Raw genomic sequence first — 25,204 nt, forward strand, 5'->3', positions numbered from 1 at the left:
GCTGTATGAGTTACTGTAAGTTTGCTGTAAGAGTAACTCTAAATTTGCTGTAAGAGTTACTGTAAGTTTGCGGGTGCTTACGGGACATCTTTGAGCGTGTTCCTCAGCTCGATGCCTAGGTTCTGGATGTACCGCCACTGCCCCTCCTGGACAGGCTGACCGGTCAGATGGATGTTGTCGACGGTCAGCTGGGCCTCGTCAAACAACCACTGGACCACGAACACTGGGCCTGCGTGGAGGGAGGTTGTAATGTATGCACAAGTGAACACACACACAAACGCACGCACAGGCTGTCCATAATGAACTCGCTGACACACAGAGACATACACAGATATCTGTGCAAATTCACAAATGAATTCCTTAACCTTTGCTAGCACTCACTCTTTATGGAGGGGAACACTCTGTAGCCAAAGAAACAGTTCCACTCCTCCCCCAGGTGGGCCTGTCTACACCTCTCTGGCACCACGCTGCCCCAGTACCTGGTGACAAGAGGTCAGAGGTCAACATCTTACAGTGTCAGTTCGTATAGGACCTGAAGAATAGGCTACTAAGGCTGCGTTTACACAAGAAGCCCGATCAGATCAAATCCCTAAGGCTGTGTTTACACAAACATCCCAATCAGATCAGATCGCTAAGGCTGCGTTTACAGAAGTATCCCGATCAGATCTCTAAGGCTGTGTTTACACAAGCATCCTAATCAGATCAGATCTCTAAGGCTGTGTTTACACAATCATCCTAATCAGATCAGATCTCTAAGGCTGTGTTTACACAAGCATCCTAATCAGATCAGATCTCTAAGGCTGTGTTTACACAATCATCCTAATCAGATCAGATCTCTAAGGCTGTGTTTACACAAGCATCCCAATCAGATCAGATCTCTAAGGCTGCGTTTACACAAGCATCCCAATCAAATCAGATCTTTTGCCAATTATTGGGCTGTCTGTGTAAACGCAGCCTAAGGTGAGGGGGTTCAATATTTTCAATCCATTTAACAATGAAGTGACACATTACAGTACAACTAGGGCCTATAGCTTATCCTGGTCGGGACACTGAGCCATGGGAAACACTCTGGCCCTAACCACTCAGAAAGCAGCTCAGAATAGGAGTGCTGATCTAGGATCAGTCCCCCCTGTCCATATGATCTTATTGAATATGATCTAAAAGTCGGAAAACTGATCCTATATCAGCACAATTTGAGATTGTGAATATGGTCCCAGAGGCTGCAGCTACAGTGGTGGAGTGCTCTCTTACTTGATGCCTCTCTTGATGGCCTCCGTGGGGGCACAGCTGATGGTGTCGTGACAGTCAGTAGATCGGTACTGCTTGTTGTCCAGGAACCAGCCCGAGTCAGCCAGACCTCTCACCTGGATCCCAGGGTGCCCCAGCCCCTCCAGCAGCTCAGCCACAGGGTCCACGTTCAGCAGGACCCCCGTCCCCCCCGCACTGTGGGGTAGAGAAGAGACACACAGATAGATAACACACACACACACAGGCATGGATACACACACCCAGACAGGCATGGATACACACACTCACACAGGCATAGATACACACACTCACACAGGCATAGATACACACACTCACACAGGCATCGACACACACACACACACATCGACACACACACACACATCGACACACACACACACACACACACACACACAGGTACAGACACACTCACTTACTCTAATCTTATATTTACATTACGTTAACACACAGACACACCCACACCAACATGTGGCCCCACCCACCTGCTGCCAGCCAGAAGTAGAACCTTGGCGTTGTCAAGCCCCTTGGTCAGCAGATCCTTCACCACCTCCTGAATGATCAGAGACCCCATGAAGGCGTAGCCACCTGCACACAGACGGCACGCAGGCAGACAGACAGTCAGTCACCAACACAATACATTCAGTGAAAGAGTGACCAACACAATGCACACAACATGCCTACCTATCCTATGTGTATCATGGATGACTCAATGAAATAACCAATTTCCCTCTAGGAAAATATGTTTTAAGTTAATTGATTGATTGAATGATTGATTGATTAATTTCTTGGTTGGTTGGCTGATTGGTTGCTTGTTTTATTGGTTGCTTGGTTGATTGATTGGTTGGGTGATTGATTGGTTGGGTGGGGGGGGATTGATTGGTTGGGGTGAGGTGGGTGATTGGTTGGGTGATTGATTGGTTGGGTGATTGATTGGTTGGGGTGAGGTGGGTGATTGGTTGGGTGATTGATTGGTTGGGTGATTGAGGTTGGGGTGGTGGGGTGAGTGGGTGATGTTGGTTGGGTGATTGATTGGTTGGGTGATTGATTTGTTGGGTGATTGATTGGTTGGGTGATTGATTGGTTGGGTGATTGATTGGTTGGGTGATTGATTTGTTGGGTGATTGATTGGTTGGGTGATTGATTTGTTGGGTGATTGATTGGTTGGGTGATTGATTGGTTGGGTGATTGGTTGATTGATTGGTTGATTGATGTATTGGCTGATTGGTTGATTTATTGGTTGGGTGATTGGTTGATTGATTGGTTGATTGATGTATTGGCTGATTGGTTGATTTATTGTTTGGGTGATTGGTTGATTGATCTCATTAGAAAATGCAAACACACATTAGTATGGCCAATAGTGATGTCTTACTGTGGTCCGTCTTGGCTGAGGCACCACTCCACACATCACTAGAGCAGTAGGGGATGAACCTGGAGAGGAAACACAACATCAATGTCAGGTCTTCTTACACCTTTATAAAGATCAACTGGACACACACACACACACACACCAAATCCTGGAACTTACACCATGTTGGCGTTCCACCAGTGAGGGTTTTCCTCTGGGAGTGGAGACAGGATCCCTGTGCCTAAAGAGAGGAACGACACGGCAATAGAGAACATATTACATTAACCATCATGCCACTCCCAGAAACATCCCCATCTTCCTCATAATCACTGCATGAATGATGGTCCTGACAACACATTGAGAGAGAGAGGCACTTCCCCTTTCACAGGAGCAGGCAGCAGATAGCTCTGTACAGTAGTATGTTATGACTGTCTCAATAACACTGGTCAAGACTACATAGATGACTGTCTCAATAACACTGGTCATTACTACATAGATGACTGTCTCAATAACACTGGTCAAGACTACATAGATGACTGTCTCAATAACACTGGTCATTACTACATAGATGACTGTCTCAATAACACTGGTCATTACTATATAGATGACTGTCTCAATAACACTGATCATTACTACATAGATGACTGTCTCAATAACACTGGTCAAGACTACATAGATGACTGTCTCAATAACACTGGTCATTACTACATAGATGACTGTCTCAATAACACTAGTCATTACTACATAGATGACTGTCTCAATAACACTGGTCATTACTACATAGATGACTGTCTCAATAACACTGGTCATTACTATATAGATGACTGTCTCAATAACACTGGTCAAGACTACATAGATGACTGTCTCAATAACACTGATCATTACTATATAGATGACTGTCTCAATAACACTGGTCATTACTACATAGATGACTGTCTCAATAACACTGGTCAAGACTACATAGATGACTGTCTCAATAACACTGGTCAAGACTACATAGATGACTGTCTCAATAACACTGGTCAAGACTACATAGATGACTGTCTCAATAACACTGGTCAAGACTACATAGATGACTGTCTCAATAACACTGGTCATTACTACATAGATGACTGTCTCAATAACACTGGTCATTACTACATAGATGACTGTCTCAATAACACTAGTCATTACTACATAGATGACTGTCTCAATAACACTGGTCAAGACTACATAGATGACTGTCTCAATAACACTGGTCATTACTATATAGATGACTGTCTCAATAACACTGGTCATTACTACATAGATGACTGTCTCAATAACACTGGTCAAGACTACATAGATGACTGTCTCAATAACACTGGTCAAGACTACATAGATGACTGTCTCAATAACACTGGTCAAGACTACATAGATGACTGTCTCAATAACACTGGTCAAGACTACATAGATGACTGTCTCAATAACACTGGTCATTACTACATAGATGACTGTCTCAATAACACTGGTCATTACTATATAGATGACTGTCTCAATAACACTGATCATTACTACATAGATGACTGTCTCAATAACACTGGTCAAGACTACATAGATGACTGTCTCAATAACACTGGTCATTACTACATAGATGACTGTCTCAATAACACTGGTCATTACTACATAGATGACTGTCTCAATAACACTGGTCAAGACTACATAGATGACTGTCTCAATAACACTGGCTATTACCACAGATAGCTATATCTCCATTGTGACTGGGTGTAAATCTCAATAACACTGGTTATTACCACAGTTAGCTATATCTCCATTATGACTGGGTGTAAATCTCAATAACACTGGTTATTACCACAGATAGCTATATCTCCATTGTGACTGGGTGTAAATCTCAATAACACTGGTTATTACCACAGTTAGCTATATCTCCATTATGACTGGGTGTAAATCTCAATAACACTGGTTATTACCACAGTTAGCTATATCTCCATTATGACTGGGTGTAAATCTCAATAACACTGGTTATTACCACAGTTAGCTATATCTCCATTATGACTGGGTGTAAATCTCAATAACACTGGTTATTACCACAGTTAGCTATATCTCCATTATGACTGGGTGTAAATCTCAATAACACTGGTTATTACCACAGATAGCTATATCTCCATTGTGACTGGGTGTAAATCTCAATAACACTGGTTATTACCACAGTTAGCTATATCTCCATTATGACTGGGTGTAAATCTCAATAACACTGGTTATTACCACAGTTAGCTATATCTCCATTATGACTGGGTGTAAATCTCAATAACACTGGTTATTACCACAGATAAATATATTCCTGTGCTTTTTATAACTGACATCCAACAGTTTGTCAGTTTGTTCATTGTGTGAATATTGGCCCTGGTCTGTATTTTGTTCATTGTGTGAATACGGGCCCTGGTCTGTACTTTGTTCATTGTGTGAATACGGGCCCTGGTCTGTAATTTGTTCATTGTGTGGATACGGGCCCTGGTCTGTAATTTGTTCATTGTGTGAATACGGGCCCTAGTCTGTACTTTGTTCATTGTGTGAATATGGGCCCTAGTCTGTACTTTGTTCATTGTGTGGATACGGGCCCTGGTCTGTACTTTGTTCATTGTGTGGATACGGGCCCTGGTCTGTACTTTGTTCATTGTGTGGATACGGGCCCTGGTCTGTACTTTGTTCATTGTGTGAATATTGGCCCTGGTCTGTAATTTGTTCATTGTGTGGATACGGGCCCTGGTCTGTACTTTGTTCATTGTGTGGATACGGGCCCTGGTCTGTACTTTGTTCATTGTGTGGGTGCAGAGCCAGAACAGAGAGCACTATAGCCATTTTCTGTCTATAACATGTGGTGGGGCTCAGTTGGTAGGAGCACACCACTAGCAACAGAAGAGTGTATGCACTTACCATACAGTAGGTTGCTTTAGATAAGTGTCTGATATTTTCTGTTACATTCAGTTGACAGTAAGGTACTGTTTCCCAGACACAGATTAGGCCTAGTCCCAGACTAAAAATCATTTTCAAAGGAGAATTAACGACACGCAATAACATAAAGACGACATTAACCATACGTAATAACACAAAGACAACATTAACCATATGTAATAACACAAAGACAACATTAACCATACGTAATAACACAAAGACAACATTAACCATATGTAATAACATAAAGACGACATTAACCATACGTAATAACATAAAGACGACATTAACCATACGTAATAACATAAAGACGACATTAACCATATGTAATAACATAAAGACGACATTAACCATATGTAATAACATAAAGACGACATTAACCATACGTAATAACATAAAGACGACATTAACCATACGTAATAACATAAAGACAACATTAACCACACGTAATAACATAAAGACAACATTAACCACACGTAATAACATAAAGACAACATTAACCATACGTAATAACATAAAGACAACATTAACCATACGTAATAACATAAAGACAACATTAACCATACGTAATAACATAGACAACATTAACCATATGTAATAACATAAAGACAACATTAACCATACGTAATAACATAAAGACAACATTAACCATACGTAATAACATAAAGACAACATTAACCATACGTAATAACATAAAGACAACATTAACCATACGTAATAACATAAAGACGACATTAACCATATGTAATAACATAAAGACAACATTAACCATATGTAATAACATAAAGACAACATTAACCATACGTAATAACATAAAGACAACATTAACCATACGTAATAACATAAAGACAACATTAACCATACGTAATAACATAAAGACAACATTAACCATACGTAATAACATAAAGACGACATTAACCATACGTAATAACACAAAGACAACATTAACCATACGTAATAACATAAAGACGACATTAACCATACGTAATAACATAAAGACAACATTAACGATACACAATAACATAAAGACGACATTAACCATATGTAATAACATAAAGACGACCTGTTAGGGCTAGGGGGCAGTATTTGCACAGCCGGATAAAAAAAACATACCCGATTTAATCTGGTTACTACTCCTGCCCAGTAACTAGAATATGCATATAATTGTTTGATTTGGATAGAAAACACCCTAAAGTTTCTAAAACTGTTTGAATGGTGTCTGTGAGTATAACAGAACTCATATGGCAGTCAAAACCCTGAGACAAATCCTGACAGGAAACTGAAATCTGATGTGTGGATATCACTTCAAACATTTGCCATTGAAACACACAGGGGCTTGCAATTCATTTAGCACTTTCTATGGCTTCCACTAGATGTCCCCAGTCTTTACAAAGTGGTTTGAGCCTCCTACCATCAAAATTGACTGAAAGAGAGGATGTTTACCTTGGTCACAGGGGATGGGCCATTACCATTGTGACGTCGGCGCCCATGGGTACTCTCCCTTTTCGAAACGTTTTGAAAGACAATGCAACCGTCCCAATGGAATATTATTGAAGCCCTGGTTGAAAAAGCCCCTAAAGATTTATGTTATACAACGTTTGACATGTTTGAACGAACTTAAATATATATTTTTTGCTCATTCCTGACGACAAGTCAGACGCACACGGTACATTTTTACTAGCCTTCGGAGCGCGCTAACACTATTGGAACATAAATTATTAACTGTTTTGAACAAAACTACATTTGTTATGGACCTGGGATTCCTAGAAGTGCCTTCTGATAAAGATAATCAAAGGTAAGGGATTATTTACAATAGTATATTTGATGGTTGATCGTTCCAAGATGGCTCCAACATAGACTTCTTTTCTGGGCATACCACGTCGTTTATTGCAAAGTGTGATTTCCCAGTAAAGTTATTTTTAAATCTGGCAAAGAGATGGCATTCAAGACATGTTAATCTATAGATCTTTGAATGACAATATTACATTTTAACAATGTTTTCGAATAGTCATTTTGTAAATTGTAGCGCTGATCATCGGAAGCATTTGAGGGAAAAGATTTTCTGAACGTCATGCGCCGATGTAAAATGCTGTTTTTATACATAAATATGAACTTTATCGAACAAAAAATGCATGTGTTGTGTAACATGATGTCCTAGGAGTGTCATCTGATGAAGGTTGTCAAAGGTTAGTGCTGCATTTAGCTGTGTTTTGGGTATTTGTGATGCATGCTAGTTGCTTTGAAAATGACTGTGATTATTTCTGGCTGGGTACTCTGCTGACATAATCTAATGTTTTGCTTTTGCTGTAAAGCCTTTTTGAAATCGGACAACGTGGTTCGATTCAGGAGAGGTGTATCTATAAAACGGTGTAAAATAGTCATATGTTTGAGAAATTGAAGTTATAGCATTTATGAGGTTTTGCATTTAGCGCGACGCGATTCCACTGGCTGTTGATTAGGGTGGGACGCAAGCGTCCCACTGGCCCAGACAGGTTAACCATACGTAATAACATAAAGACAACATTAACCATACATAATAACATAAAGACAACATTAACCATACATAATAACATAAAGACAACATTAACCATACGTAATAACATAAAGCCAACATTAACCATACGTAATAACATAAAGACGACATTAACCATACGTAATAACATAAAGACAACATTAACCATATGTAATAACATAAAGACAACATTAACTACACGTAATAACATAAAGACAACATTAACCATACGTAATAACATAAAGACAACATTAACCATACATAATAACATAAAGACAACATTAACCATACATAATAACATAAAGACAACATTAACCATACATAATAACATAAAGACAACATTAACCATACGTAATAACATAAAGACAACATTAACCATACGTAATAACACAAAGACAACATTAACCATACGTAATAACATAAAGACGACATTAACCATATGTAATAACATAAAGACAACATTAACCATACGTAATAACATAAAGACAACATTAACCATACGTAATAACATAAAGACAACATTAACCATACGTAATAACATAAAGACAACATTAACCATACGTAATAACATAAAGACAACATTAACCATATGTAATAACATAAAGACGACATTAACCATACGTAATAACATAAAGACAACATTAACCATACGTAATAACATAGACAACATTAACCATACGTAATAACATAAAGCCAACATTAACCATGTGTAATAACATAAAGCCAACATTAACCATATGTAATAACATAAAGACAACATTAACCATGTGTAATAACATAAAGCCAACATTAACCATATGTAATAACATAAAGACAACATTAACCATACGTAATAACATAAAGCCAACATTAACCATATGTAATAACATAAAGACAACATTAACCATACGTAATAACATAAAGACAACATTAACCATACGTAATAACATAAAGACAACATTAACCATACGTAATAACATAAAGCCAACATTAACCATATGTAATAACATAAAGACAACATTAACCATACGTAATAACATAAAGACAACATTAACCATATGTAATAACATAAAGACAACATTAACCATACGTAATAACATAAAGACGACATTAACCATACGTAATAACATAAAGACAACATTAACCATATGTAATAACATAAAGACAACATTAACCATACGTAATAACATAAAGACAACATTAACCATATGTAATAACATAAAGACAACATTAACCATACGTAATAACATAAAGACAACATTAACCATACGTAATAACATAAAGACAACATTAACCATATGTAATAACCCCCCAATAACATAAAGCACAGACCATCTAACCATACCTGTAATAACATAAAGACAACATTAACCATACGTAATAACATAAAGACGACATTAACCATATGTAATAACATAAAGACAACATTAACCATACGTAATAACATAAAGACAACATTAACCATACGTAATAACATAAAGACGACATTAACCATATGTAATAACATAAAGACAACATTAACCATACGTAATAACATAAAGACGACATTAACCATATGTAATAACATAAAGACAACATTAACCATACGTAATAACATAAAGACAACATTAACCATATGTAATAACATAAAGACGACATTAACCATATGTAATAACATAAAGACAACATTAACCATACGTAATAACATAAAGACGACATTAACCATACGTAATAACATAAAGACAACATTAACCATACGTAATAACATAAAGACGACATTAACCATATGTAATAACATAAAGACAACATTAACCATACGTAATAACATAAAGACAACATTAACCATACGTAATAACATAAAGACAACATTAACCATACGTAATAACATAAAGACAACATTAACCATACGTAATAACATAAAGACAACATTAACCATACGTAATAACATAAAGACAACATTAACCATACATAATAACATAAAGACAACATTAACCATATGTAATAACACAAAGACAACATTAACCATACGTAATAACATAAAGACAACATTAACCACACGTAATAACATAAAGACAACATTAACCATACATAATAACATAAAGACAACATTAACCATACGTAATAACATAAAGACAACATTAACCATACGTAATAACATAAAGACAACATTAACCATATGTAATAACATAAAGACAACATTAACCATACGTAATAACATAAAGACAACATTAACCATACGTAATAACATAAAGACAACATTAACCATACGTAATAACATAAAGACAACATTAACCATACGTAATAACATAAAGACAACATTAACCATACGTAATAACATAAAGCCAACATTAACCATACATAATAACATAAAGACAACATTAACCATACATAATAACATAAAGACGACATTAACCATATGTAATAACACAAAGACAACATTAACCATACGTAATAACATAAAGACGACATTAACCATACGTAATAACACAAAGACGACATTAACCATACGTAATAACATAAAGACAACATTAACCATACGTAATAACATAAAGACAACATTAACCATATGTAATAACATAAAGACAACATTAACCATACGTAATAACATAAAGACAACATTAACCATATGTAATAACATAAAGACAACATTAACCACACGTAATAACATAAAGACAACATTAACCATACATAATAACATAAAGACAACATTAACCATACGTAATAACACAAAGACGACATTAACCATACGTAATAACATAAAGGCGACACATCAAGAAGCCAATTTCACGCAATAGCCTGCTGAATTTGCGAGGCACAAATGAAAATGTGGCACTGACTAAGGCATGGATTGATGTATCAGTATTGTTTCAATGAAGAGTTTGGCATTCGACTAGCCATGCACGACATGCACGCGCAGTTATAAGCCTGCTAGAGTTAGCGGAAGGCAGACGAGCAATATCAACCGTCGTAGTACGGATGAAGTCTGAGCTGGAATGTGAAGCTAACTGGAGCTGGCTACTTTTACAAAACCCAGAGTAGATGTGACTTGCTTCACAGGATACCGTTCAGGACTAAGCTTAATTTGTGTCTTAGAGTAGTAGTGGTGGGGATTGGTGAACCGTAACAGCCAGACAGACACAGGCGGGTACTGTAGGCAGAGATTCTGACCTGTTTTGGTTTGAGGCCACTTGGAAGAGCTCATCAGTCTCCTCATGGTGTCGTATCGGCTGTCACAGTTGTCTTTGTTGAAGCAGTACCAGCCGCCCTCCAAGAATATCAACCACCGTCTGCTCCCTCGGGACTCTTTCATGTAGTACCTAGAACAGAAAGAAAACCATTCTATTTTAGAAACACAATCTCACAAACCATGGACAAGAATCATGTATCCTCACGCAAAACACTCAAGTTGCCCTCACCGCCTCCAGGCATCAGTGACTGTGCCAAACAGAATAAACCTATGACCTCATGTACATATTATGTAATCAAAGAATACAAGACATGGTGTCACTTTGAAGATCTTTATCTCTGTTAGCAAAACGAATCTAAAGCTAAAACTACTTCCCCCAGATTTGAACTCACCTAAACAATGTTTGAGTGCTGGTTACACACACATCACACACACACACAAACACACACACACACACACACACGATCCTATCATGTGATAAAACAACAGATAGGAACTCATCCAGGTTCCTCCACCCTGGATGACTTTTGGAAGCACCCTAGGAGTTACCAGTGCCCTAACGGCCCGTGGCTGGCAACAGTGATAAGGAAGTGCAGTACCATCATATTCCCTGTTACTACTCTGCTGAAGTCACCGTTCTTTAACAGTGGTCTCATACATAGGCCCTCCATCTCAGGCTGGATAAAATCTCCACTACCCTCAGTGCCGGCCATGCAGAAATGAAAAACAGAGAGGAGATGACGTGCTGCCTGCAGCCTGCTGCAGCCAGGGATGAAAACCATGGTGAGGTCTGTGCAAACACACACACACACAGACAGACACATCTCTGTTGCCCAGGACCCATATTTACTACATCCACCCAGAGGAATGCTCCCTTTGATGCGTTACAACATCCTACAGTGGATTAAACAGCACGACCTGAACCACCTTCTGAACACTGAGATCAAACACAGAGATCACTGTCTGAACCAAAACAATTAAAACAACTAACACCCTTGTCTTTCTTGGTTCTAACACTCACACTGTCTCTTCTCACTAGCACTGATTCTGCTGATAGATGCTTTATTGAGGAAAAGCTGTCCTTATTATTACTGTGATAGGAGGTTGTCTCACCTAGCTTCATCTTAAGATGAATGAACTTACTGTAAGTCGCTCTGCATAAGAGCGTCTGCTAAATGACTGAAGTGTGATTGTGGCTGAAATGTAAATGCGGCTGAAATGTAAATGCGTCTGAAATGTAAATGTAGCTAAAATGTAAATGTTTTCCTATTCAATTCTATGGATCTGAACCTGAACTAAACTGGTCCGATGTTTTCTTTTCGGGTTGTCCTTTTCAGCACAGATCCAGCAACTACGGTGGGCAGTTAGTTTCTGCTTGGTTTGGCTGAGCTTAGCTCAGTAGTGTAGGAAATATTCACTCTGAAGAGTTTTTCAATCTGGATGCATGGGTCATTCACTTCAGGAGATCTGTTCATCCTCTGCCCACAAGAGGGCAATGCTATAATTCATCCCCATAGTCTCACAACTGTGAAGTGTAGAATCATCAATTCACTGCAATTGTATAAGTCTACAGTTCTGTCAAGGCATTGTAATACATTGCATCAGCATGCTAACAGATACCCATGGACTTCCAGTCATAGTGCTGACGTTAGTTAGCCTTGGCTCACAAATCTACCTCTTAACTTCCTTCATACTGGAAACAGAGACATAAACAGTTGTTCATCTGACTCTGGGGAAGTAGATAAAGGGCCTCATTGCCAAAACCCCAAAGTATCCCTTTAACTTTCTGTCACCCAACAACATTTCTACCATTTCACAGGATCAGACTAGCTGACACTATAAAAGACCGTTAGAAGCAGGCATGATTCTCACAATGTTTCTGTGATGGCTAGGCTTTAGCTCAGCGGACTAACACAGACTTGTAGCACCCAAGAGGCCTGGATTCAAACCCAGTCGGCCATACAAGCATGCATGATGCTATTCTATTCCCCATTTGCTTCTGCAATGTTCTGCGATGTACAGAGACTGTTATTTCAGCAACAGACATGTTAGCCTGCTGAGCTAAAGCCTAGCTTCTAAGGGAGCTTTGTCAGGCAGCTAGAGGGAACAGCGGTATCTGCACGCTCCTCTTTACCGACGACGATGCGGCTGCAGCTGAGACAGTCGGCTTCTCGGACCGGAAACTCTGGCGGCTGCCAGGCATATCTCATCATTGGAGCTCCTGAGTGGCGCAGCGGTCTAAGGCACTGCATCTCAGTGCTGGAGGTGTCACTACAGAGTGGTGTGGTGTTGAGCAGACTGAGTGGTGTGGTGTTGGGCAGGCTGAGTGGTGTGGTGTTGAGCAGGCTGAGTGGTGTGGTGTTGAGCAGGCTGAGTGGTGTGGTGTTGGGCAGGCTGAGTGGTCTGGTGTTGAGCAGGCTGAGTGGTGTGGTGTTGAGCAGGCTGAGTGGTGTGGTGTTGAGCAGGCTGAGTGGTGTGGTGTTGAGCAGGCTGAGTGGTGTGGTGTTGAGCAGGCTGAGTGGTGTGGTGTTGAGCAGGCTGAGTGGTGTGGTGTTGAGGAGGCTGAGTGGTGTGGTGTTGAGCAGGCTGAGTGGTGTGGTGTTGGGCAGGCTGAGTGGTGTGGTGTTGGGCAGGCTGAGTGGTGTGGTGTTGAGCAGGCTGAGTGGTGTGGTGTTGGGCAGGCTGAGTGGTGTGGTGTTGAGCAGGCTGAGTGGTGTGGTGTTGAGTAGGCTGAGTGGTGTGGTGTTGGGCAGGCTGAGTGGTGTGGTGTTGGGCAGGCTGAGTGGTGTGGTGTTGAGTAGGCTGAGTGGTGTGGTGTTGAGCAGGCTGAGTGGTGTGGTGTTGAGCAGGCTGAGTGGTGTGGTGTTTGCCAAGACACCGACTCACTCACACTCTCGTCCTCAGGGATAATCTTTCATGATATGATCAACTCATGACATAATAAACTACGATTAAGCTTAGAATACCCAATTACGCTACATTTGGAGGGTACCAGCAGCATGGAGCAGACCACACTATCACTGCAACATCTATGGAGGTTACCAGTAGTACAGGGCAGACCACAATATCACTGCAACATCTATGGAGGTTATCAGTAGTACAGGGCAGACCACAATATCACTGCAACATCTATGGAGGTTATCAGTAGCACAGGGCAGACCACACTATCACTGCAACATCTATGGAGGTTACCAGTAGCACAGGGCCGACCACACTATCACTGCAACATCTATGGAGGTTATCAGTAGCACAGGGCCGACCACACTATCACTGCAACATCTATGGAGAATACCAGTAGTACAGGGCAGACCACACTATCACTGCAACATCTATGGAGGTTACCAGTAGTACAGGGCAGACCACACTATCACTGCAACATCTATGGAGGTTACCAGTAGTACAGGGCAGACCACACTATCACTGCAACATCTATGGAGGTTATCAGTAGCACAGGGCAGACCACACTATCACTGCAACATCTATGGAGGTTACCAGTAGTACAGGGCAGACCACAATATCACTGCAACATCTATGGAGTTTACCAGTAGTACAGGGCAGACCACAATATCACTGCAACATCTATGGAGGTTATCAGTAGCACAGGGCAGACCACACTATCACTGCAACATCTATGGAGGTTACCAGTAGTACAGGGCAGACCACACTATCACTGCAACATCTATGGAGGTTATCAGTAGCACAGGGCCGACCACACTATCACTGCAACATCTATGGAGAATACCAGTAGTACAGGGCAGACCACACTATCACTGCAACATCTATGGAGGTTACCAGTAGTACAGGGCAGACCACACTATCACTGCAACATCTATGGAGGTTACCAGTAGCACAGGGCAGACCACACTATCACTGCAACATCTATGGAGGTTATCAGTAGCACAGGGCAGACCACACTATCACTGCAACATCTATGGAGGTTACCAGTAGTACAGGGCAGACCACAATATCACTGCAACATCTATGGAGGTTACCAGTAGTACAGGGCAGACCACAATATCACTGCAACATCTATGGAGGTTATCAGTAGCACAGGGCAGACCACACTATCACTGCAACATCTATGGAGGTTACCAGTAGTACAGGGCAGACCACACTATCACTGCAACATCTATGGAGGTTATCAGTAGCACAGGGCCGACCACACTATCACTGCAACATCTATGGAGGTTACCAGTAGTACAGGGCAGACCACACTATCACTGCAACATCTATGGAGGTTACCAGTAGTACAGGGCAGACCACACTATCACTGCAACATCTATGGAGGTTATCAGTGGCACAGGGCAGACCACACTATCACTGCAACATCTATGGAGGTTACCAGTAGTACAGGGCAGACCACACTATCACTGCAACATCTATGGAGGTTATCAGTAGTACGGGGCAGACCACACTATCACTGCAACATCTATGGAGGTTACCAGTAGTACGGGGCAGACCACACTATCACTGCAACATCTATGGAGGTTATCAGTAGTACAGGGCAGACCACACTATCACTGCAACATCTATGGAGGTTATCAGTAGTACGGGGCAGACCACACTATCACTGCAACATCTATGGAGGTTATCAGTAGTACGGGGCAGACCACACTATCACTGCAACATCTATGGAGGTTATCAGTAGTACAGGGCAGACCACAATATCACTGCAACATCTATGGAGGTTATCAGTAGTACGGGGCAGACCACACTATCACTGCAACATCTATGGAGGTTATCAGTAGTACAGGGCAGACCACAATATCACTGCAACATCTATGGAGGTTATCAGTAGCACAGGGCAGACCACAATATCACTGCAACATCTATGGAGGTTATCAGTAGCACAGGGCAGACCACACTATCACTGCAACATCTATGGAGGTTATCAGTAGTACGGGGCAGACCACACTATCACTGCAACATCTATGGAGGTTATCAGTAGTACGGGGCAGACCACCCTATCCTCTCCTTGCTGTCTGTGGATGCTGGAGACAGAGGTAGAGCTCTAAATACACCTGACTAGGGACCCTGGTTTTACGTCTCTTCTTTTAATATGCAGTCTGGGATCATGTGCACTTATTCTACAAATTCGTAACATTTCAAACGAATTGCAATTTAGTTATTTATTTTATATTTTTTGGGCAGGACGTAACATGTCATACTAAATGGATGATGTAATACACAATTGTGCATAATTTTCAGGGGACCTTTTTTGGCTCATGAGCACTACTTCCAAAACTACTGACTGAAATGATTCAGAACCTCTGGAGCACCACTTTAAGTGTATTTGGGTTTGGAACAGTGTTCCCTAACCATGCAGAGCTCTGTTGCTCCCTGCATGAAGAAGTGCCTGAAGAAGTCTGGCCAACATGTGGGTTTTAGGTGGTGTCAGCATGCAGACCTGGGTGTTTCTTCAGGGCCATTGAGCCCTGCCGCCAAGAAAACTGATCAAGGGTAAACGTCGCACTGTAACATCTACCATGGCAGACACACCACTAACTAACATCTACCAGGGCACACACACCACTAACTAACATCTACCAGGGCAGACACACCACTAACTAACATCTACCAGGGCAGACACACCACTAACTAACATCTACCAGGGCACACACACCACTAACTAACATCTACCAGGGCAGACACACCACTAACTAACATCTACCAGGGCAGACACACCACTAGCTAACATCTACCATGGTAGACACACCACTAGCTAACATCTACCATGGTAGACACACCACTAGCTAACATCTACCAGGGCAGACACACCACTCCATCACTATAAGTCTCTTTATTATGTTGGAGAAAATATTTCCTGAGGCTCTAGAGAGGTATCACAATAACTATAAACTACAGATTTATCACTATACAACACAGGAGGTTGGTGGCACATTAATTGGGGAGGACGAACTCATGATAATGGCTGGAGCAGAATTAGTGGAATAGTATCAAATACATCAAACACATGGTTTCCATGTGTTTGATGCCATTCCATTTGCTCCGTTCCAGCAATTATTATGAGTCGTCCAACACTCAGCAGCCTCCACTGCTATACAACTACCTAAACTATCACAATCACTATAAACTACAGATCTATCACTATACAACTACCTAAACTGTTACTATAACTATAAACTACAGATCTATCACTATACAACTACCTAAACTGTTACTATAACTATAAACTACAGATCTATCACTATACAACTACCTAAACTGTCACTATAACTACTACAGATCTATCACTATACAACTACCTAAACTATCACTATAACTATAAACTACAGATCTATCACTATACAACTACCTAAACTATAACTATAAACTACAGATCTATCACTATACAACTACCTAAACTATCACTATAACTATAAACTACAGATCTATCACTATACAACTACCTAAACTATCACTATAACTATAAACTACAGATCTATCACTATACAACTACCTAAACTATCACTATAACTATAAACTACAGATCAATAACTATAAACTACAGATCTATCACTATACAACTACCTAAACTATAACTATAAACTACAGATCTATCACTATACAACTACCTAAACTATAACTATAAACTACAGATCTATCACTATACAACTACCTAAACTATCACTATAACTATAAACTACAGATCTATCACTATACAACTACCTAAACTATCACTATAACTATAAACTACAGATCTATCACTATACAACTACCTAAACTATCACTATAACTATAAACTACAGATCTATCACTATACAACTACCTAAACTATCACTATAACTATAAACTACAGATCTATCACTATACAACTACCTAAACTATCACTATAACTATAAACTACAGATCTATCACTATACAACTACTTAAACTATCACTATAACTATAAACTACAGATCTATCACTATACAACTACCTAAACTATCACTATAACTATAAACTACAGATCTATCACTATACAACTACCTAAACTATCACTATAACTATAAACTACAGATCTATCACTATACAACTACCTAAACTATCACTATAACTATAAACTACAGATCTATCACTATACAGCTACCTAAACTATCACTATAACTATCACTACCACTATCATGAACACTATCACTACCACGATCACTACTACTACCACTACCACTATCACAAACACTATGACTATCACTGTCACTATCACTAACACTGTCATTATCACTAACACTGTCACTATCACTATCGCTAACACTACCACTATCACAACCACTATCACTCTCACAAACACTACGACTGTCACTATCACTAACACTGTCACTATCACACTATCACTAACACTATCACTGTCACTATCACACTATCACACTAACACTATCACACTATCACTAACACTGTCACTATCACTGTCACTAACACTGTCACTATCACTAACACTGTCACTATCACTAACACTGTCACTATCACTGTCACTATCACTATCACAAACACTGTCACTATCACTATCAAATCAAAGTTTATTTGTCACGTGCGCCGAATACAACAGTTGTAGACTTTACAGTGAAATGCTTACTTACAGGCTCTAACCAATAGTGTAAAAAAGGTACTAGGTGAACAATAGGTAAGTAAAGAAATAAAAACAACAGTAAAAAGACAGTGAAAAATAACAGTAGCGAGGCTATATACAGTAGCGAGGCTATATACAGTAGCGAGGCTATATACAGACACCGGTTAGTCAGGCTGATTGAGGTAGTATGTACATGTAGATATGGTTAAAGTGACTATGCATATATGATAAACAGAGTAGCATTAGTGTAAAAGAGGGGTTGGCGGGTGGTGGGACACAATGCAGATAGGCCGGTTAGCCAATGTGCGGGAGCACTGGTTGGTCGGGCCAGTTGAGGTAGTATGTACATGAATGCACAGATAAAGTGACTATGCATATATGATAAACAGAGAGTAGCAGCAGCGTAAAAGAGGGGTTGGGGGGGGCACACAATGCAAATAGTCCGGGTAGCCATTTGATTACCTGTTCAGGAGTCTTATGGCTTGGGGGTAAAAACTGTTGAGAAGCCTTTTTGTCCTAGACTTGGCACTCCGGTACCGCTTGCCATGCGGTAGTAGAGAGAACAGTCTATGACTATCACTGTCACTATCACTAACACTATCACTATCACTAACACTGTCACTATCACTAACACTGTCACTATCACTAACACTGTCACTATCACTAACACTAACACTGTCACTAACACTATCACTGTCACTATCACTAACACTGTCACTATCACTAACACTGTCACTATCACTAACACTGTCACTATCACTAACACTAACACTGTCACTATCACTAACACTGTCACTAACACTAACACTAACACTGTCACTAACACTATCACTGTCACTAACACTATCACTGTCACTATCACTAACACTGTCACTATCATTATCACTAACACTGTCACTATCACTAACACTGTCACTAACACTGTCACTATCACTAACACTGTCACTATCACTAACACTAACACTGTCACTAACACTATCACTGTCACTATCACTAACACTGTCACTATCACTAACACTGTCACTATCACTAACACTGTCACTATCACTAACACTAACACTGTCACTATCACTAACACTGTCACTAACACTAACACTAACACTGTCACTAACACTATCACTGTCACTAACACTATCACTGTCACTATCACTAACACTGTCACTATCATTATCACTAACACTGTCACTATCACTAACACTGTCACTAACACTGTCACTATCACTAACACTGTCACTATCACTAACACTATCATTAACACTGTCACTATCATTAACACTATCACTGTCACTATCACTATCATTAACACTGTCACTATCACTATCACTGTCACTATCACCGTCACTATCACTAACACTGTCACTATCACTATCAATAATACTGTCACTATCACTAATACTATCACTAACACTGTCAATATCACTAACACTATCACTGCCACTATCACTAATAGTATCACTAACACTGTCAATATCACTAACACTATCACTGTCACTAACACTGTCAATAACACTATCACCATCACTATTATTAACAACAACAACAATAACAACAACAATTACCAGGGAGGGGCAGAGTTAACCAGGAAGGGACAGGGCAAACCAGGGAGGGACAGAGTGAACCAAGGTGGCACAGGATGGACCAGGGAGAGACAGAATAAACCGGGGAGGGACAGAGTAAACCGGGGAGGGACAGAGTAAACCGGGGAGGGTTAGAGGGAACCAGGGAGGGACAGGGTGAACCAGGGAGGGACAGGGTAAACCAGGGAGGGACAGGGTGAACCAGGGAGGGACAGGGTAGACCAGGGAGGGACAGGGTAAACCAGGGAGGGGACAGGGTGAACCAGGGAGGGACAGGGTGAACCAGGGAGGGACAGGGTGAACCAGGGAGGGACAGGGTGAACCAGGGAGGGACAGGGTGAACCAGGGAGGGACAGGGTGAACCAGGGAGGGAGCAGGGTGAACCAGGGAGGGACAGGGTGAACCAGGGAGGGACAGGGTGAACCAGGGAGGGACAGGGTGAACCAGGGAGGGACAGGGTGAACCAGGGAGGGACAGGGTGAACCAGGGAGGGACAGGGTGAACCAGGCTTGAGCAGGATGAGCCAAGGAGGGGCAGGTTGAACCAGGGAGGGGAAAGGTGAACCAGAGAGGGGCAGGGTGAACCAGGAAGGAGCAGTATGAACCAGGGAGGAGAAGTATGTACCAGGAAGGAGCAGGGTGTACCAGGGAGGAGCAGGGTGAACCAGGGAGGGACGGGGAGAACCAGGGAGGGACAGGGTGAACCAGGGAGGGACAGGGTGAACCAGGGAGGGTGAACCAGGGAGGGACAGGGAGAACCTGGGAGGGACAGGGTGAACCAGGGAGGGTGAACCAGGGAGGGACAGGGAGAACCTGGGAGGGACAGGGTGAACCAGGGAGGGTGAACCAGGGAGGGACAGGGAGAACCAGGGAGGGACAGGGTGAACCAGGGAGGGTGAACCAGGGAGGGACAGGGAGAACCTGGGAGGGACAGGGTGAACCAGGGAGGGTGAACCAGGGAGGGACAGGGTGAACCAGGGAGGGACAGGGTGAACCAGGGAGAACAGGGAGAACCAGGGAGGGACAGGGTGAACCAGGGAGGGACAGGGTGAACCAGGGAGGGACAGGGTGAACCAGGGAGGGACAGGGTGAACCAGGGAGGGTGAACCAGGGAGGGACAGGGAGAACCTGGGAGGGACAGGGTGAACCAGGGAGGGTGAACCAGGGAGGGACAGGGTGAACCAGGGAGGGACAGGGTGAACCAGGGAGAACAGGGAGAACCAGGGAGGGACAGGGTGAACCAGGGAGGGACAGGGTGAACCAGGGAGGGACAGGGTGAACCAGGGAGGGACAGGGTGAACCAGGGAGGGACAGGGTGAACCAGGGAGGGACAGGGTGAACCAGGGAGGGACAGGGTGAACCAGGGAGGGACAGGGTGAACCAGGGAGGGACAGGGTGAACCAGGGAGGGACATGAACTGGCTGTGAGGAATTAGTGTTAGAATCTGGTTATTTATAGACATAAAGGTGACTATTACAGAGACGACATCTGCCAACCTCTGGCCTGCTGGCCAGGTCTAAAAGCCTCTGTGTCCTCACTCACACTGTGATCCTAAAGAGCTAAGAGCTTTACGGGCTGGATGGGCCACTCTCTATGTGCCTGTCCCAAATGGAACCCTATTCCCTATGTGGTGCACTACTGTTGACCAGGGGCCATAGGGAATGGGGGACATATATGGAATAGGGTGCCATTTGGGATGGAGGATAGGAGTCACTCTGAGGTTTAATTATTACACTGGATTTATACAGGATGCTAAATCCAGAGAGAGACATCTACATCCTCCATCCAGTCAGTCACACACTGACATTAAAGACCCGTGTATAGACACGGTACTGTAGCCTACTGCCCAGCGATATGTCTAAGTCATAACACATTTCATGTGTTTTGTCTGTTGGGTATAAGCACAACAATCTGATATTACGAGACATACTGTACTGGACATGCAGACTTGCATCATGCTAGCGCTCCATAGCAGTGTATTACACTCTGACCTTAAATGGATCCCTCATCATTGCAGTGGGTTAGAATAGCATTAACCTCCCAATAGAGCATCTACAGGCATGCTCGCTATAAAACAAATATAGGTGATAGGGATTAGAAAGTAGGGTATGGAACATCGAGAGTACGGGGATTAGAATGTAGGGTATGGGATATCAAGCGTACGGGGATTAGAATATAGGGTATGGAACATCGAGAGTACGGGGATTAGAAAGTGGGGTATGGAACATCGAGAGTACGGGGATTAGAAAGTAGGGTACGGAACATCGAGAGCATGGGGATTAGAATGTAGGGTATGGAACATTGAGAGTACATGCATTAGAATTTAGGGTATGGAACATCGAGAGTACGAGGATTAGAAATTAGGGTATGGCACATCGACAGTAAAAACAAACAGATATATAGTATTCAATAGATACTGTATGTATTAGCCTTTCAAAGACTTGATGTATACTACACTATACCATATTAACCAATGACTAGATGTATACTATACCATATTAACCAATAACACTGAATCTGTCTGGCAAAAAAATATATTTGCCTTTGTACATGTGTATAGTTTATTATACTACACAAGCCACACAACCCAACATTAAAGCAGTTCCCTTTGCTAAGATTTGGAGGCTCTAACCCAATGCAACCTGTTGAGTAGTGTCTCTGCATGCACTGTGCCATTGAGTTCAGCATTTGGCTTAACCATGTCTATGCCCTCTGGTTGTCTTTGCTGCAATAACAGACACAGTTAAATATCCAAATGCTTTTAGTCCCCCTGCTTATCCCTCATTAATGGAAAAAAAACATGAAGGCTTTTCCAGTGCCAAATGGATTTTCTCTTAATGACAGACTACTTAAGGTCTTTGGAGAGAGAGAGAGAGAGAGAGAGAGAGAGAGAGAGAGAGAGAGAGAGAGAGAGAGAGAGGAGAGAGGAGAGAGGACAGAGAGAGAGAGAGAGAGAGGAGAGAGAGAGAGAGAGGAGAGAGGAGAGAGGACAGAGAGAGAGAGAGAGAGAGAGAGAGAGAGAGAGAGAGAGAGGAGAGAGGAGAGAGGAGAGAGGAGAGAGGACAGAGAGAGAGAGAGAGAGAGAATATTTTTTTTTGAATTATATTTTAGAAATACTACCATACTGAGGCTAATGAGCAACACAATGGCTGTGCTTATCTATGCAGAAAACAGGTGTCAATTTCACAACCATATTACTGGTGAATAACAGTTATTAGCCTATATTCCTTCATGGGAAATTGTTTATGTCATTTTGACATTGGTTTGGATGAACATAAAAACAATATAAAGATCAATATAATATTTTTCCATTAAAATTGGGATTGAATTTATATGACCAGGTATGTTTTCCAATATTATCTTCATTTAAAAAATACAATGTACATTAAAAAAAACCTCTATACACATTTTGGTGCGTCGCGCACACGTAAAGATAATGGACCAATGCGATTTGCAATGATTGTAGAGAGATTCCAAATGTGGAAAATGTATACATTTTGATCACTTCCGCATCATGAGATTAAGAAGCCCACAGAAATCAAGCACTATGCGCATTATGCACGTGCCAGGCCGCAACTATTCGCTGAATAGCTGCCATTACGCACAGCAGCTGTCTTGGACATCTGTATGACACACTTAAAAAAAAAAATGGTTTTCATGTTCCTTTTTGTGATCCTCTAATCTAAAGTAGATATCTCAATCACAAAAAAAATCTATATTTAAACTTTAAGGATAAGCAAAATCCAATGGGCAATCATGTTTGGAGTGTGCTTTCAACATGCTATATTTCTGGAAACCTCGACTGTATGAAAGAAAAAAAGTCACGCATGAGATGAGAAAAGAATACAATACCCTGCTGGAGTTCCATCGTTGCACGTGACTGAAGTATTTTCCAAAAAGTGCAGCTTCATATCATAGTCGAGCTTCTGCGCCGAACACGGGTAGAGGGACTGCGCCAGGTTCTTCACCTGCGTCATGAAGTTGTCCATGTTCTCTTCAACGGCGGTGAAATCCAAAGGAAAACTCTCCGTGGTGTCACTCCGGTCCCGGTATGTGGGAGAAGGCGGTGTCCGTCGTGGTTGCGGGTTGCGACCACCTCGGAATCTTCTTGCGGCAAAAACTCCGGACTGCATAAACACCAGCAGCAAAAGCCAGGAAATCAATCTCATTGCCGTCATCTTTTCCGCGAGCCACCTGCAGTTTAGGTCTTCCTTTGATGGTTTCCGAGTTTAAGGTTTTCCTTCCGAAGAATTCTTGCTGTTTGGTGATTGGATTGGAATAAGAAGCAGAGAATTACGCACGGTTCGAACTGTTGCACTGCTATCCTCCGAACTAGGCTAACTGTTTTGTATCAGATGATCAAGGAAAATACTTTTTAAATCTCCTTTCAGATCAATGATGTTCAGTAACAACATGTATTTATTAAAAACAATTCAGTGGCTTCTATGGGTCGATGTGAAAAAGGTGTAAAATAGAAGCATTAGTTTCCTAGATTATCTTAATCGAAGTCGTAAACTGTTCTGTTCTCAAACCACCACCGCACTGTCACTGCTATTGAACCAAGTTTAGGGTTTGAGTTAAATGACAATACTCATCACATGCTCTGGAATTTTATTCAAACTTTCCCCCCTTCTCTCACCCGTCATCCAATCAGAGAGGAGGGCAGGACTCTGGGCTGGGCATGATCAAGCGTAGCAGACTCCCCCCTTTTAATTTATTGAGGGGGAAAAATGTCCGTGCTTTGGCTCTTTTGATCCGCGATGTTTCATTTGATGTGGTGTTTTTTTTTATTGACTTTGAAATGCCTATTTCCCATTCCACACACATTTATAGAGTAAGAATAAGCCCCTTGTTACACACTAGCCTAAAACTCAAGAGGGGAAAAA

General features: G+C 41.5%; 1 protein-coding gene across 1 annotated transcript in view; it reads right to left on the reverse strand.

The window, feature by feature from the left end:
- Positions 1 to 24,910, reverse strand: part of LOC106601896 (palmitoleoyl-protein carboxylesterase notum1a) — a 28,518-nt gene extending 3,608 nt beyond the window's left edge. Inside the window, exons 1-8 of the mRNA XM_045715685.2 lie at positions 24,171 to 24,910; positions 11,181 to 11,329; positions 2,792 to 2,852; positions 2,636 to 2,694; positions 1,749 to 1,851; positions 1,252 to 1,443; positions 382 to 479; positions 82 to 229 (exon numbers count right to left, since the gene is read on the reverse strand). Of these exons, the coding sequence (XP_045571641.2) occupies positions 82 to 229; positions 382 to 479; positions 1,252 to 1,443; positions 1,749 to 1,851; positions 2,636 to 2,694; positions 2,792 to 2,852; positions 11,181 to 11,329; positions 24,171 to 24,496 (1,136 nt within the window). The 5' untranslated portion in view covers positions 24,497 to 24,910. The remainder of the gene's footprint in view (positions 1 to 81; positions 230 to 381; positions 480 to 1,251; positions 1,444 to 1,748; positions 1,852 to 2,635; positions 2,695 to 2,791; positions 2,853 to 11,180; positions 11,330 to 24,170) is intronic.
- Positions 24,911 to 25,204: the final 294 nt, after the last annotated feature.

The sequence above is a fragment of the Salmo salar genome, chromosome 03 (genome assembly GCF_965601325.2).
Source record: "Salmo salar chromosome 03, fSalSal1, whole genome shotgun sequence".
NCBI lineage: Eukaryota > Metazoa > Chordata > Actinopteri > Salmoniformes > Salmonidae > Salmo > Salmo salar.